Raw genomic sequence first — 17,333 nt, 5'->3', positions numbered from 1 at the left:
AGAGCACTCTTCTTTGGAACTCTAAAGCTCAGGTTAATTTGGATTAATAAAAAAAGCCAAAACATATTTAATGGAAATGTTCTTAAGGATCATGTGCAAAGGCACTGCTGCCCTCAGCTGGAATAAAAAAGATCTTCAGGCATAGATAACATGCTAACTATTGAGAACCAGGGTCAGAGAGATGCAGAAGTTTTTTGTGAGTTCTTTGTCAGTGTTTAAAATGGTTCCCGTGGTCATGCTGCCGCCTGTGTTTCAGTATTTCTGGGCCCAAATGCTATCGACTTGATTGGCTCCCTTCCGTTGGGTTAGTTATTGACTAAGCACCATGGAAGGGAGCTCATTGATCTCCATTTGGGACAGAGAAAGTATCTCTAGTGGAAGAGGAAAAGCTGTTTCTTGCCCAGAAAATCACTGAACAAACAAGTTTCTTTTACTCTCTGCGATCTGCTGCTAGAAATGATTTGGGTGGCATTTTATTATACGCTTACTATGTGCCGAGCATGTGCTGAGTGTTGGAATAAATACAAGACATTCAGATGGCTTACAGTCTAAGGGGGGAACAGGCGTTTCCTATATATTTGGAGTATTTGTCTTTGTCTTCTTTGTTATTTTATTGTTCTGTTGTTTCCTCCCCCTTTATGTGTCTCTCAATAGCTTTCCCTTTCCCCGCTTATATTCTTAGATTGTGAGCACCTGGAAAGCCAGGGTCCATGTCATATTACCGCAGGCAGAGCTCTGTAGTGAGTGCTTGGGTGAGTACAGTAGAGCAAGTAGACATGCTTCCTGCCTTCAAGGAGTTTACAGTGTAGCAGGATTGAGCTTAAGATAGTGCTTTTTGCATTTCCTAATTTGAGGGTTAATTTGGACAATATACAATATACAATAACACCTTTTTCTCTTTCATTATTTTGGTGTGTGAAGGGTAGACTAGAACGTATGTAGTTAGCAAAAAGCATTACTGAGCCTCTTGTCTAATTTCCAACTGTGTATTCTCTCTCAGCAGTTAGTATAGATTCTAGACGCGAAGCTTGTTCCTCTTGACTGTAAACTCATGGTGAGGGAATGAGTCCACCAACTCATATATTGTTATCGCATACTCTCTCAAGGGCTTAATACAGTGCTCTGCACACAGTAAGTACTCAGTAAACATGACTGACTGATCTGCATCCAGTAAGTGTTTAATAAATACTCTTACTGCTCTTGTCATGCTTGAACCTGTGAAGGATGCAGCCCAAAGCCTATAGAACAGAAATAACAAAGCAGTGGCTGCCCTCTCAGGATCACAGCTTGAGACAACGTTAATGTGGACAAGAATATATAAGGACTTTGACAATGGAGCAAACATGGGCAAATAGCAAATTCAAGTATTTATATTTTATGCAACCATCAGTGCAAGAATTTGAGGGACTTGACCCAAATACTTGTCTCTCCATCCCACTGGTGTGCATTCTAGAAGTTTTTAAAGCATATTTTTGACTGTTTTCCTGAATACTAATAAATCCTTTCCCTTCCACCAGTGACATTAGTTCACTAGTAACTAATTTTCATTATGGACAGAACGAGAGCAGTGAAAAACCACTTTAAAAAGAGATGAAGTAAATATTTCAAGTTATGAAATGCACTTGAGGTGCTGTTGGTATGTTTTTCTTTGTTCTTATCCAAATTCCTCTGGCCTAGTGTAATTAACCGTTTTTCAGTCCCCTATAGCACATCAATGTGGTTCTCTTAAATTTTTGTGTTTTCCTGAGAACTTCATAGCTGAAGAACTGTGTTTGTCGACATGGACCACTCAGTACACTGCTCTGCCCTGTAAGTGCTCAAAAAATACCTTTGATTAATTGGACCCACACAGGATGTACTAAAATGAGTTGTGCAGTAACACTGCTAAGGAGTGTGTTTTACCTTCAAATTGCTGTATTTCTAGAGCAAAATTGTTCATCCCTTTGCCATTGGGCAGAGGTTCTTTTTTTTCCACCCCCTTTTTCCTGACCCGGGTTTTAACATCACTGTCCTGAAGTTATTTAAATAAGCACTCAGGGGACATGTCCAACCAGTGACCGTATCACTGCTCAGGAACAGGATTACTGTCAGAGCAATTCATGTCAACCATGGGACTGCAGACTTTGATCACATGCTTGAATTGTGGGGTAATAATAATAATAATGTTGGTATTTGTTATGCGCTTACTATGTGCCGAGCACTGTTCTAAGCGCTGGGGTAGACACAAGGGAATCAGGTTGTCCCACGTGGGGCTCACAGTCTTAATCCCCATTTTACAGATGAGGTAACTGAGGCACAGAGAAGTTAAGTGACTTGCCCAGAGTCACACAGCTGACAAGTGGCGGAGCTGGGATTTGAACTCATGACCTCTGACTCCAAAGCCTGTGCTCTTTCCACTGAGCCACGCTGCTTCTCTGTGAAAACGGATAAACTCGCCATTCTTAACCCAAGTTGTAGCCTCAAGCCACAGTCTCTTGTGCAGTTGCAACCTTTTTTTTTTTTTTCCAATTATTTGTTAAGTGCTTACTATGTGTCAAGCACTGTTCTAAGCGCTGGGGTAGATACAAGTTAATCAGGTTAGACACAGTCCCTGTCCCCTGTGGAGCATGCAGTCTAAGTAGGAGGGAGACTAGGCATTGAATCCCCATTTCACAGTTGAGAAAACTGAGGCACTGTGACTTCTCCAAGATCATGTGGCAGGTAACTGTTGGAGCTGGGATTAGAACCCAGTTCCTCTGACTCCCAGGCCCGTGCTCTTTCCACTAGGCCACGCTGAATCATGAAGTAGAAACAGTGCAGACATGGAGAACTCTAATGTTAATTAATATTGGGTGTGTTTATTCATCTGTTTCTTCCCATTGGGAGGGAATTACAAGTATGAGTGATGGTTAACCATTTAGACCATTTCTCCCGTTTTCAGCTGGTATGACCCTACAGCAACTGGATTACTTTGTATTTTTATTTTTGGCACCCATCCCCTCTCTCTTGGCTCCTGCTGCCAGCTCTGAAGCAAGTGGGTAAGAAGTCAGGGACCCCCTCTCCCTCTCAGCAACACGTTCTAGGTCCTGGAGATTTCTGCAAAGAACCTTTCTGTGTGTCCAGTAATGTCACATTTCCAAAACATAACCTACATACTCCACCTCTGTTGTGTCCAGTTGGGCAAAGAGGTGTCCGATATTTTAGTATGCTGTGAGTAGCTACTTAGTAGCTACATTAATGTGATTAATATATGACCCATGCAGACATAATAAAGTGGGGATTTCATCTGTAAAATGGAAATTAAGACTGTGAGCCCCATGTGGGACATGGACTGTGTCCAAGCTGATAATTTTATATGTACCCCAGAGCTTAGTACAGTGCCTGGCACATAGTAAGCACTTAAAAACCCTTAAAAAAGGTGAACCGCAGTAAAGTGAAAATGTTCAGAAGGGGGACTTTGCCAACTGGTTCAGCACACACATTAAATCTTGTTGTGAGTGAGGAATGTGTACTCTCCCAAGCGCTTGGAACAGTGATTTGCACCCAGTAAGAGCTCAATAAGTAAGATCGAATGAAGGAAGGAATTGCAGTGCATGTTCACCTGTTACCTGACTCCAGCCAGTGATTGGCCACCACTGTCATTGGGTAGAGGTTCCAGTCTGAGGGGACTCAGTGCCTTCAGGGGGCACCTTAAACCTTGTTAGGCCCAGAAGACTCCTCCTTTCCACCTTGCTGGGGGTCACAGACTTACAACTGCTCAGGACAGTGGAGAAGGTTGAGATGACTGGATCCCACCTTTTCTCTACCTGCTTCTGGTCTTCAACCATTTTTATGTGGGAAAGCTAAAGGAGAGGGCTCTACTTTCCAGGGGGGAAGAGGAAAACTTTGAGAACTTGAATAGAAACTTAGGCACATGGTAATAGTATTCTACATCTCTGCCAGTAAGACCATCTTTGAAAACAAATAGCACCTAACTACATGCATGCGTCCTCTGCCTTGGTTGGAGAGACCTGTATGTGTGTATGTGTTTGGCACTGTTATTATCCAGAAAAAGATGTACAAACTAGACTATCTATGGTATTTAGTAGATATGTATGTTCTGGAAGAAAGGGAACGTCAAAACCTGTTGCATCTAGCATTTCAAAAATTGCATATTCCCACAATAGGATAAACTCTCGGTGTCAATGGCTGTCAGAAAAACTTTGGTTTGTTTAGGTGACATAGAGAATCATGAAAAATAGTAAAATATGTCCCACACAGATGGCTCAACCTCACTAGAGTAATTAGAAGCGGATGTCAGACTTTAGAATATGCTCTTGCTTCCACTTTGTGAATTATGCATCTGAAATATAAACCAGAGTTAATTTTGAAAATTCAGACAAGGGTATGTTTCCACTGTGTGTACTGGATGGTGTGTGTGGTTTACCGCAGCCTAGCAGGCCCAGGTGGCAAAGATTTCTACGTGTTATGCGGGGCACCGGCAAGGCAGGGGACGGTGCAGGTTGATTCTGCTGTGGCTGCGGTGAGTGAAGCAGCAAATCACCCTGTTTGGCTAAAAGCCAAGTATTCCCACTGGAATTGCCATGGTCTCACCTTTAAGTGACTGGAAACTGGTCACCTTAAGTGGGATGGGAGTAGGGCTAAAGAGAGGGGAGAAGAGAAGGAATGTGAGAGAGGAGAGGAGGAAAATGGGTGAAGGAGTAAAGGGAAGAAGGGAAAGAGAAAACAAAGGAAGGAGAGACAAGAGGCGATGGATGAGGTAAGAAAGTAGCCAATGGGTGCTAGGGAATGAACCAAGGGAAAAATCATCCAAATGACATATAAAAGTTTGGAAGGTCTCTAAGGGCGTGGATCTTGACTACTATTTCTACTGTATTTGCCCAAATGCTTGGTCCAGTGGGTGCTCTAGATGCAGGTGTTCAATAAATGCTATTGATTGACTGGCAGCTATATTAATAATAATGATGGTGTTTAAGTGCTTTCTTTGTGCCAAGCACTGTTCTAAGAGCTGGGGTAGATACGAGGTAATCAGGTTGTCCCACGTGGGGCTCAAACTTTCATTCCCCATTTTGCAGATGAGGTAACTGAGGCACAGAAAAGTTAAGTGATTTGCCCTAGGTCACACAACAGACAAGTGCAGAGCCGGGATTAGAACCCACATCCTCTGACTCCCAAGCCCGGGCTCTTTCCACTAAGCCACACTGCTTCCCTATTCAGGATCAAGAGGTCTGTAATGGTCTGTTGGAGGAAATGTTAGATATTGAAAGGTGTGTGATGCTCAAGTAAATCTAAATAGGTTCATGGTAGATTGGTAAAACTTAGAGGTGTTCACAGGTTAATCATAAATGTAAGAATGGATTTCAGTGGGGGAAACATCTCTGTGTCCCTCAAAGCATCCTTTGCTATTGATCTGATGCAGTAAAGTATCATGCATGGTTCGTTAAGAAAAAAATCCTCAGCAAGGGAAGAAAAAAGTCATTGGCGCCTATTGCAAAATGTGCTTCTTTCTCACATATGGCAAAACACCTACTATGGAGGTTTATGTTGTTTCATCGACAACATAAGAACCTTCAAAGCAAGAGCTGAATAATTGGCCATGTTGTGTATGGACACCCAGTAGACAAGCTCCTCAAAGACAGGGAACATGTCTTCTAACTACTGTACTTTCCCAAGGGTGGTGTTCAATACATAGGATTAATTGCTTGCTTAAAATTTTGAGAAAAGTAGAAGTTTTAGTTAAGACAATGAATACTTTCTGGCCTTACTGCCATTACTGAACTTGAAGGGATGAGAAGTCTGTGTTCTCCATTTTGTCCTTACAGATGTTTTAAAACTCCACACATTTAAAACCCTTCCTCTGTTTATTTCCAGTAGATTTGCATAAGGATATTTAATCAGCGACACCCTGCAATTTGTGTCTCTGTGGAAATTGGGAAGAACTGAAATAAAAGGAAAATGTGTTGGATACTTTGTAATGAATAGGGGTGGAGTGTCTATCCCACAAGAGTGATTGCCTGTGGAATTTCAATGCTCTTCATTCAGGTGGAGGAAGAAGATGACGTATAGTTTATTTGCAATAACCTACCGCTTTTTTCCCCCCTTTCATTCCAGTTCCACCTTTTATCCAACCTTTCGAGTTTCCAAGATTCTCCATTGGACAGAGAGTCTTCATTCCATGTGTTGTGGTCTCAGGGGATTTGCCCATCACAATCACCTGGCAGAAGGATGGCAGGCCAATCCCAGCAAGTCTTGGGGTAACCATTGACAACATTGACTTCACTAGCTCCTTAAGGATTTCTAACCTTTCCCTAATGCACAATGGGAATTACACCTGCATAGCCAGAAATGATGCAGCAGCTGTGGAGCACCAAAGCCAATTAATTGTGAGAGGTAAGCAGGTGTAGATAGTCTGAAGGGCACCAATTAAGTACAAGTCAACAGCATTTTCACATGACGTCTGGTTGAAAGAAAGTAAAAGCAACTTGGAATCTATGCAAATCCCTAGTCTCGCATCAGCGGGGAATAATTTAAAACCCTCAAAACCCTCTCCCCCAGCACAAACTCAGATCATTTTTCTTACCGATAATCTGAAGGCTCAATGTAATATGCGGGGGAGGAATGTGTTAGATCACTGGAATCACAGCAAATGCTTTTACCCATCAGCACACTAACCCTTTGGGAACGAAGTTTTGAGGGCTGCAGTTTGCTCTCAGGCTAGTTTCCAGTTTAGCCTTCTCTGATTTTCTTTTCTCCCTTTATCATGCTGAAGCAGCTCCACTTTCCAAAATGATGCTATTAAAAACTAATTTATCACAATTTCTCAAAATCGCCATTAACTAGCCACTCTTTATTTCCCTTCTCATTTTTGGTTCTCAGAAATATGATGCTGTACACCATTTGGGTCCATTCCCTTCTGGTTGTGGAGGCCCTCTTGGCACATAGCTCCTAACAAATACCATTATTATTAATAAAGAATTTAACTTGGAGGAGATGGTAACAGTTTTAGTTATGGTATTTATTAAGCACTGACCATGTGAACAGTCCTGGGGTAGATTCAGAATGATCCAACCAGACACAGTCTGTGTTGCATTGGATCTGTAATCTAAGAAATAGGGACAACAGGTATCTTATCACCATTTTCTCAGGTGGAGAAACTAAGGCCCTGAGCTATTAAATGACATGCCCAAGGTCACACAGAAGGCAGACAGCAGATTTGAAAGTTGTATTTTTTAAAGCGAAATCGTGGGAATTTGTGTGTGCTGAGTATTATTGGTCTTTTCTTTTTCTATAAGCAATACATTCCATTACTCCTTCGAATTTCTTCAGTCATTTTATTGACCACACGCCCATAGGAGAAATAAAGAAACCCAGCCTAGAGAAGGGGCCCCTTTCTCCCTGGCTCTGAAGGAGGTCAGTAGCTTCTGTCTCCCTTAGTTTCAAGCTTCCATCTCTCTTGGACCACCACACCCTCCAGGGACAAGGACACACAAAAGAGAAATTTGTTTTCTCTTCTTGAGGATACTTTGTTTGAGACCATGTCAATGAAAAGAATGAACTCTGTGACTGGTCACTTACATGTCCAGTTCAGACATCCACCTGGATTGAAGTGGGGCTACAATTTTCCCCTTTGCTCTGTAAGAAAAGGAGGAAGTCTAACAATAATGCTTGTATTGAGTGCTCACTATGTGCCAAGCACTGAGCCCCTCAGGGGATAGGGTCCATGTCTATTTCCCACCTGTACTCTCTCTCCCAGAACTTAGTACAGTGCTCTCTAAACTGTAAGGTCTTAATAGGTTTTATTACTGTTAATATAAAGTTCTGTGATAGACACAGTAGAAGCAAATCAGACACAATCCCTGTCCCAAATGGGGCGCTTAGTCTATGGAGGAGCAGCTAAATGGACACCTAATTTTAAATGAGCACCTGTACAACTCCCTTGGAGAACCCAGCGACAATATTTAAAAAGGGATAAAACCAGACTTAGTGGCAGAAGAAATCCAGGGTTTAAGGAGTCAGATGTTCCTTTTGGTTTCATCGAAAGCCCAGGGTGCATAAATCATAGTTGGAAAATCTCTGACCCTATCAAGTATTTAAAGTGAGACAAGGTCTTTAACTACCTAATAACCCCCCTTAATGTATCTAGTCAAAATGTGTTTTTATTCTGGGCTTATCAGGTGCCAGATGGTTAAACATCCAGTGAGGAATTCCAAAAAGAAGGGAATACCCTATCTTCTCTATGATTTTAGGAGATAATTGAAGGTGGAAATGAAACCTGTAACTGGAAAGTACCAAGGGGAAGGGACTGTGCCCACCTGACTTTTTCATTGATATTTAGTTTGGGAATATGAAGTTTAGTTACCTGGAGAGTCATAGCTCACGTGACGGCCTGCAAATTGGTAGAAGCATTGACCTAGAAGAGGTCTCAAAAGGTCATTTGTTTTGGCCCCAAGGCAGGAAAACACTAAGATGGTTATCTGTCTTTGAGAAACAGCATAGCTTAGTGGATAGAGCATAGGCTTGGGATTCATAAGGACCTGGGTTCTAATCCAGATGCTGCCACATATCTGCTGTATGACCTTGGGCAAGTCACTTAACTTCTCTGAGCCTCAGTTACCTCATCTGTGAAATTTGGAATAAGAATGTGAGCCCCATGTGGGACGGGGACTGGGTCCAACCTGATTTACTTATATTAACTTGCAACCTGATTAACAAGAACAGTATTTGGCACATAGTAAGTGCTTAACAAGTACCATAATTATTATTATTATTATCATTATTCTCTATTGATCATATTTTCAAGGCACCCCAAGATTGGAGGTTCCATAACCTCCCCGAAGAATTTGCTTTCATTCAGTCGTATTTATTGAGTGCCTAATGCATGCAGAGCACTGTACTAAGCACTTGGAAAGTACAATGCGGCAACAAATAGAGACAATCCCTACCCAACGACAGGCTTACAGTCTAGAAAGGGGGAGAGAGACGACAAAACAAGTAGACAGGAATCAATAGCAGTGCTTTCGAGATTCTTATTAGAATATCGTCATCAGCAAGAAGTATCAGGACCAGGGGAATGGCAGAACTGCATCACTGCCATCACCCAACCCATCAGTCAATCGGTTGTATTTATTGAGCCCTTACTGTGAGCATAACACTGTACTAAGGACCTGGGAGCATAGGTAGTCATCATCCCTGCCCACAAGGAGCAGTTGAATTTCAGGGAGGGGAAGAAGAAACTTGAGCTGCAGAGGAAAGGGTGTCGGACCCTGGACCCCAGGACCGGGCAGTTAGAAGAGCAAGAAGGAATGGGAACTGAGAGGGGGCTCTTTCGGGGAGGCCCAGCTTTGCCCGTGGGGTCCGGCGGATTGAGAACCAGGGTCAGTGTGGGGATTGGCGTGAGAGGCCTTACTGTTTGGGGAAGGGACTGAATAATGTTCCAGTAGGATTTGAAGGGGATATTGGGCAGAGAGTGGCCCAGGTAGGGGCAGTGGCAGGTCTTCCCACATCCCTAAACTCTCTTCCCATCTGGCACAGCAAATGGTTTCACTGAACCAGCTAAGTGGACTCTGTAGGTCTGATGACCAAACTTAATAACTGCTCATCTCTGCTAAAGTACAGTGCCTAATGATCTCATTCATTAATACATCAGCAGTTGCTCTGGATGATTACATTTCTTCCATCATTCTGACAGTCTAAACGTAAAATCCAAAATTCATCGGGTAAAGCGGAATCCTTGGATTAGTCCCAAATTTCCCATTCCCCCCCACCCCTCCCACCCCACAGGCCCAAGGGAGAAGCTCGTTTTAGCAGACCATAAAATTATGTCTCTTTCTGCTAACTCCCACCAAACTGCAGATTTTTTTCTTTATGGTATTCAAGTGCTTATTATGTGCCAGGCACTTTACTAAGTGCTAGGGTAGATACAAGCTAATCAGGTTGGACACATTCCATGTCCCACATGGAGCTGCACAGTCTCTTTGGTTTTACAGACTGCATCACGGACCCATCTTACCTGATGCATTCCTGGAATTGGCTTGGTGCCATTTGCTTTTTTCTTTTAAATCACCACTCTCCTGAATTCTGCTTTGAGGTTTTTTTTAGCTTTTACCCCATAGCGAGCAGTTGCCTGCTCAGCAACTTTTATTTTAACTCGAGAAGAGGTTTGCTTTTTCAATTCAAGAGTTTCTGTTGTTTTCAAGGTTAAAAACCTGAATATTTGAGAAACCCAGGTTTAAGAAAAAGGTTTCCTGACTGGATTGAGAGAGAATTGGAATCTGTTAATTGACTGTGTAGGAGAGTTTGTGTAAACATGCCAAAAGAACTGCTTACCAAAGGACGACTCAAACACAATTCTTCCTCCGCTAAATTTGCTCACTCATGTGGGCCTTCAGAGATGCCAGTTTCTAGAGTTTGGGGGATAGTAAGAGGCTGATGAGCAAAGCTGGATTTTACTGTTTTATGTTGGCCTCAGAAAATGTTAACTTTTTACCAGAAGAATCATCTGGGGAGTGGTACAATAGCTCTACCCCACATTATAATAATAGCAATAGTTATAGTTAAGGTATTTGTTAAGCACTTACTATGTGCTGAGCACTGTATTAAGTGCTGGAGAAGATAATCAGGTCCCACATGGAATTCACATTCTAAATAGGAGAGAGAACAGGTGTTGAATCCCCATTTTGCCAGTGATGGATCTGAGGCACAGAGAAGCTAACTGACTTGCCCAAAGTCACACAGAAGGCAAGTGACAGAACCGGGATAAAAACCCAGGAGTCTTTTGTGTCCCAGGCCCGTGCTCCTTCCATCTGCTTCCCTAGAAGACAGTGCCTGTGACCCCTTTATCCTGGCCCTGACAGGATGTCCTGTCTTCAGCCTCGTTTTGATTTCCAGGAAGCCTGTTTTCACGAGATCCCAGGCATGTTATATTTTGCTGATTGGCCAATCATGCGGAAGATCGTATTCCAACATCTCTTCCCATTAGCTTGTGTCACCAAATTGGTGAAAATGGCATCACACACCTCATGGGCAAATTCCGGTTAGACTTTGAGCCACAATATCGAGTTCTCACCCATACTCCATGCCAGCCCCTCTACTCTTTTCTCTCAAGCCGAAAATCAATCGGTTCATTTGCAATACATATTGAGCATTTACTGCGTGCAGAGCACTGTACCAACTGTTTGGAAGAGCACAGTACAGTTGGTAGAAACAGTCATGACAGCTCTCAACATTTCTGTTTCACAAGGCCTAGATTCATCTACAGAATTCACCTGCCTGTCCCAGGAATGCTTCATTTTCTAGGTTGAACCTTGCATTCACTTTTCCTTTGTTGTTGTTTTTTTTAATTAACACATGTACATACATGAAGAAATAACCACCTTTTGTTGATAAAGTTTAAAGCTAAGGAGCCAGAAAGTCTGTGATTGACTTTTCACAGGTCCCAGGAGAGCAAATGGTCGTCCTCTGTAGATTATTCAAACTCTTTAAGGATAGGAAACAAACAAGAGGGCCTTATAGAATATGAGTGATTTCAGATTTTAAATATTCACCTTCTCCCGGAACTTAATTATACAGCCAGATGGTGAGATGGGGTTAGAGCATAAACCTGCCACTTGACTGCTGAGGGACTTTGGGCAAGGCACTTAACATCTCTGTGCCTCCATTACCTCATCTGTAAAATGGGGATTAAAACTGTGAGCCCCATGTGGGGCAACCTGATTTCCTTGTATCTACCCCAGCACTTAGCACAGTGCTCGGCACATAGTAAGTGCTTAACAAATACTATTATCATCAGATCCGGATGACACATTTTACCAATAACAGTTTTGAGGTGAAGGTAATGTCATTGGAAAGGCTTTCTTTTTACCTCTCAGAGATTTATAATCCACATCCTCAGAGCTCATCACTATCAAGTGCCTCCTAGTGATAAAAAAAACAACTTTTGATGTCCTTTCCCAATTTTTTAAATGGTATTTGTTAAGTGCTTACTATTTGCCAGGCACTGTACTAAGCACTGGGTAGATACAAGATAATCAGGTTGGACAGAGTCCATGTCCCACATGGGGCTCACATTCTTAATCCCCATTTTACAGATGAGGTAACTGAGGAACAGAGAAATTAATTGACTTGCCTAAGGTCACAGAGCAGATAGGTTGTGGAGCCAGGATTTAGAACCCAGGTCCTCTGACTCCCAAGCTTGTGTTCTTTCCACTAGTCCCTGCTGCTTCTTTTTCATAGGCTATAGATATCGGATGTTGATCACATCGGACCAGATAGAAAATTTTATCTTCCCTTTGCTCTGCCAAGCTTGCAACTTCATGACATTGGTTTTGCCAAGAACCTCACCGTTTTTTATCGGGGAGTGTTGATTTTAGTTGGTACCACTAAAGAAAATCCAGGGAGTCGCTATATTTTCCCTTTAAGGCTAAGCAGCTGAAGCTCAGATTTTTGTTTTCCAATCAGTGTTAAGTTTTTATTAATTTGTACCCTCATTGTGCTTACTGGGCATGTTTTTCATTAACCTTTCTTCTCTTTACAGTTCCTCCCAAATTTGTGGTGCAGCCAAGTGACCAAGATGGAATTTATGGGAAAGCTGTTATCCTCAATTGCTCTGCAGAAGGTTATCCTGTACCGACTATTGTCTGGAAGTTCTCCAAAGGTATGAATTTGCTCCATCTTGAAAGCTACTGCAGACGCGCTGCTTATGTAAAGGACCAGCTCAGTCTTGCAGACGGGTTCCAACTCCAAGACTGTTTGGGCCAACCAGTTTGTCACCGATTTATAAAGTGAATATTGACCCTATCCACATTTACCTGTTGGATTCATCCCCTTTTCCCATACCACTCTTAATCTCCAAACTCATCCCTTTCATGTGCCCCCTGGGTCAGTGCCACTTGCCTGCAGTCCATGTTCCATGGGGGGCTCACAGTCATAATCCCCATTTTACAGATGAGGTAACTGAGGCACAGAGAAATGAAGTGACTTGCCTGAGGTCACACAGCAGACAAGTGGCGGAGTCAGGATCAGAACCCAGGTCCTTCTGATCCCCAGATACGTGCTGTATCCACTAGGCCACACTGCTCCTTCTGGGCAGCGAACACATCTACCAACGTACTCTCCTAAGTGTTCAATACAGTGCTCTCAACAAAAACAAATAAAATAAATAGGCACTCAATAAATACAATTGATTGAATCTCTGTCCTCAAGAGGTACACTTCTTACAGGGAGGCAAACGTAAAAATAAAAATTTGCCACTAGGCTGGTCAGAAACAAATCAAGCAGATGTATAAAATTAAAATAGAAGCTTCCTTTTTTCCCCTAATTTTTAAACAGTATTCAGGGCTTAACATACATATAATATATGTATGTATTTATATGCATGAGTGCTAAGGAGGATGTAAATAAGTTCCTAAATGATAGCATAGGTTCATAAGTTCCTTTGCTCACTACTGTGGTTGGAACTTGAATACTGTTGTTAAACCCTGAAAAGTATTTAAAAACTTAGGAGAAAAGAGGAAGGTCCTATTTTAATTGTGGTGGCCTACAAAACAGACCAATTTCCTCAGAAATCACTGATAACTCCATCCGGAAATATCTTTGCAACAGAGTAGAGAGGTCAGGAAATATTAGCATACCCAGTATTGCAGTATGTGCTGTACATAATGCTTCAAGATTTTTCTCCTCCTGTAACAGAGCATTAAAACTGACCCCACTTGACCTTAGCTACCTGCAGAAAATTGGCAGCTTATTAATTAAAGCCTGCCGGTTGCTAGATGGTGTCTTCTAGCTTATATTATCCATATCGCTTACATTATGTCCAAGCTAGTGGATTTGGAAAACAAGGTTACCCAGTTGTATATATTCATTCGTGGATCTATGCTTAACCCTTTAGAGCTCCACAGGCTTTGAAGCCATTGGGCAGTGCCATCAAAGCACAAAAGAGTGCCCTCATTAAGACAGGGAGCCAAGACACAGTGAGAAAATTAGCTCTTCACATACAGTAGGTGAGTACTGACTAAAAGTTGACCCACAAAACGTGAGATTGTGTGTAATATTCTGATGGGTCACAACTTCTTTGACTTTTTTGCCTATTTTAGTCCCGGCATTTTAAAAGTTCGCAAGTGGGGCCAAAACAGCAGGGTAGTTAAATAGATGACATTTCTATGTTAAGACAGAGGGAAAGTTAAATGAATTGAAGCCAATGGAAGTGGAGAAGATAAGGCTTAGGGAGATTATTTTCTTGGTTTTAGTTGGTTTCTCTCTTCATAATCTGTTGTCTTCTCTAGAGTTTGAGTTTACTGCTCAGGTTTTAATGTGAAAACTTCTACCTATCTGTAGCTCTGTAGCCATCTTGCTGTCCCAAGTGGCAAGTCCATGCAGAGAACTCCCATTCTCACCTGATGCTCCATGTCCATACTAGCCCCTGATGGACTACAGCCTTCATCCATCCCTTGGGCAGATTATCCTCTCCCTGGTAACCCTTCACACACTTCAAAATAATCCTGAGATTTGTAAAGTGCTAACCATGTACACAGTACTGTAATAGGCCCTGGCTAGTTACAAGATGATTGGTCAGACCCAGTCCCTATCCCACATGAGGCTCACAGCCTAAGTAGTAGGGAGAACAGGCATTCAGTCCTCATCTACAGATGAAGAAGCTGAGGCACAGAGAAGTGACTTGCCCAGGGTTACACAACAGGTGACGGATGGAGCCGGGATTCGAACCCAGGGCCTCCGACTCCCAGGACGGGCAGGGAACCTGTCTACTCTTTCTAGGGTAGTGTACTCTCCTAAGTGCTTAGTATAGTGCTCTGCACACAATGAATGCTCAAAACATACCGTTGATTGATCGATTGAAAATAGTGTGGCAGAGATCTGCACGTGCTGGTGCATCTTTCCCATCTTTTTTAGAGTACGAGTCCCTAATGGGAGGGTCTGTGCCTCCTGGCCTGTAGAGTTTAGAAATCAAGATAACCTAAGCACTTAGTGGTAGTCACCTAATCAAAATAATTCTATTTTGGTAGTGGTAGTCATCTAATCAAAATAATTCTATTTTGGTAGTGGTAGTTAGCTAATCAAAATAATTTTGGTGCCACTGTGTAGGCTACGCCGACACAGCGACTATAGATAGCATCACCTGATTCTGACTGGAATAAGACAGATTCGCCTCCAATAATGTGCTCTTGAACATGTCGCCTGGGGTGGGAGGAACAGGGTCTTTAAACGCAACCTCGCTGGAGCACTCCGTGCTTACAGCAGTGATCATTGCCTGGGAACATCAGAAATTCATTTGGTTCCATGAAAGGCATCTATTTCAGTGGCCATTCCTCTGTGATTTTCTTGAATAATTTATCAGCCACTAAACATAAAAACCAATTTGGTATTTTATGCAGGTCCTGTCTGCATATTCTGTCTGTGCACTGCCGTCATTTTAAACCCTGCGTGTGACTCTCCCATAAGCCTGTTGGCTTGGGAAGAGGGACTCGGTATGTGTTACAGTTGTTCTGTGGTGTGTTTGCAGGGATAAACTTCATTTTTTACCTCTCTGCCTGCATCGTAATCAGTGCACCCACCCCACTTCTGCTGCTCTCGTCCTGATCGCCGTCCATCTCACCTTTGCGGTTTTATGCCAGGTGCCGGAGTCCCCCAGTTCCAGCCCATTGCCTTGAACGGCCGCATCCAGGTTCTCACAAATGGGTCCTTGTTGATCAAGCACGTTGTAGAAGAAGACAGCGGATACTACCTCTGCAAAGTCAGCAATGACGTGGGAGCTGACGTCAGCAAGTCCATGTACCTCACCGTTAAAAGTAAGAAAGCCGCTGCCTCGGTTACTTTTCTATTCAGACTCACCCATTGTCCTGGAAGTGCTCCCTACCCGGTCTTTCTGAGTCTCATCCGTTACCAAGAGTATCCCATTACCAAAGATGTATTTGACTTTGGGAGTGTGTTTCTCTGGAGAAGAGCGAAGAGAAGGAGAATAAAGTCCAGCTGTCAGTTCAGCAACTGAGTTCAGGCCTTGTTGGGGGTGTCCTCACTCCCCCAGTTAAATGACTAATCTCCTCATTCCAGATTCCTGCTGGCCATTCTGTCACACATGTGACTCAGCCTCCTTCTGCCCCCAGGTTGATTTGCACAGCTCTGATTGTGGGAAAGTCCCAAGGGTGGTGCTAAAAGTGGTTCCTCATCTTGACATAACTGTTTCCATTTCCCTTCTACCCCAAATTCCAAATTCCGTTGTCCTGTTTATACCTCATTTTTTCCTCTCCATTGACTTTCTGTTGCATCTTGGGAAACAGACCGTGGCAACCAGTTGACGTTAGCCAGCTGCCTCAGTATCTATTCAGATTTTCTGGGGGATGAAATCTTGATTCTGTTGCTGTAAATAAGGTTTTTGTTGGCTCCTGATTGGTTTTTAATCTTTATCCTGAAATGAGAAACAGAGATGGCGAAACGGTGCTGATACATTTAGGAAGATGCTTTTCAAATCCTCAGTAGGTAGAATTGAAGAACGGAGGTCCAAATGTGAAGGTTTTTTTTTATTAGAAGACAGACATTTCTGCTGGATGTTGCAATTCACTAAAAAAAAAATATATATTCTATTGAGTAGGTCATATCCAGCACAGTGCACACTTCAGGCAAGACAGTTGCTAAACCTGGACCTTCTGGAACAAAGGAGCAATTGAAATGGAGTCTTTTGGAGATATGTTTTGTACTGTTCAGATTTATGTTTACAGAACATCTTTTCTTGCGTTTCAAATCCCATTCTCTAGTGAATTGGTTTTTGGGACAGTAAAGGACTGGGCAAAACTGCTCATATACAGAAATGACCAACTCAAGCCATTTTGAAATATGGAGGAAATTTTCTCCCACTGGAAAATGTTGACAAACCATAAATTATTAATAATTAGTCTATTGCATATTTAAAATAAAAAGGAATTATTGATAACCTAGAATAGCTTTTTATTAGCTGCCAACCTAGTTTTCCATAATGAACTTTTGAATTTGGGAAAAATATATTGCTACTTACCCAGTTTCTATTCTGGTAGTTAGGTATGAATTTTACTTTGGTGGTTTCTTATGGAAAGTTTACATTTTTGTAATTCATATAATCTCATATTTATGATTCGCTGTTTTTCTAGCAACTTCCTTCATATTGTCAGATGATTAGCTTTAATTATTAACACTCATAGTGAGGCTGTTAAAAAAGAGAGAGTCTGCAGGTCTGATTAGTGTGAAAAATCCCCAAGTGTCATTTGAAGGGAAAAAGAGATTTTGGCTCCTCTCAAACCTTGCAGCTTCTGAAATGCAAGCAGAGCAAGAAATACTCTGTTTTGCTTATGATGGTGTGCTGCCAGGGCCAA

The 17,333-nt window shown here is 42.3% G+C and overlaps 1 protein-coding gene across 4 annotated transcripts in view; it reads left to right on the top strand.

Moving 5' to 3' along the window:
• DSCAM (DS cell adhesion molecule) overlaps positions 1 to 17,333 on the top strand; it is a 515,628-nt gene that overhangs the window by 368,193 nt on the left and 130,102 nt on the right. For all 4 annotated transcript variants that reach the window (XM_029046622.2, XM_029046624.1, XM_029046620.1 and 1 more), the window contains 3 exons: positions 6,091 to 6,369; positions 12,512 to 12,631; positions 15,606 to 15,779. In XM_029046622.2, the coding sequence (XP_028902455.1) occupies positions 6,091 to 6,369; positions 12,512 to 12,631; positions 15,606 to 15,779 (573 nt within the window). The remainder of the gene's footprint in view (positions 1 to 6,090; positions 6,370 to 12,511; positions 12,632 to 15,605; positions 15,780 to 17,333) is intronic.

The sequence above is a fragment of the Ornithorhynchus anatinus genome, chromosome 18 (genome assembly GCF_004115215.2).
Source record: "Ornithorhynchus anatinus isolate Pmale09 chromosome 18, mOrnAna1.pri.v4, whole genome shotgun sequence".
NCBI classification, from domain to species: Eukaryota; Metazoa; Chordata; class Mammalia; order Monotremata; family Ornithorhynchidae; genus Ornithorhynchus; species Ornithorhynchus anatinus.
This window is presented reverse-complemented; position numbering and strand designations above follow the sequence as displayed.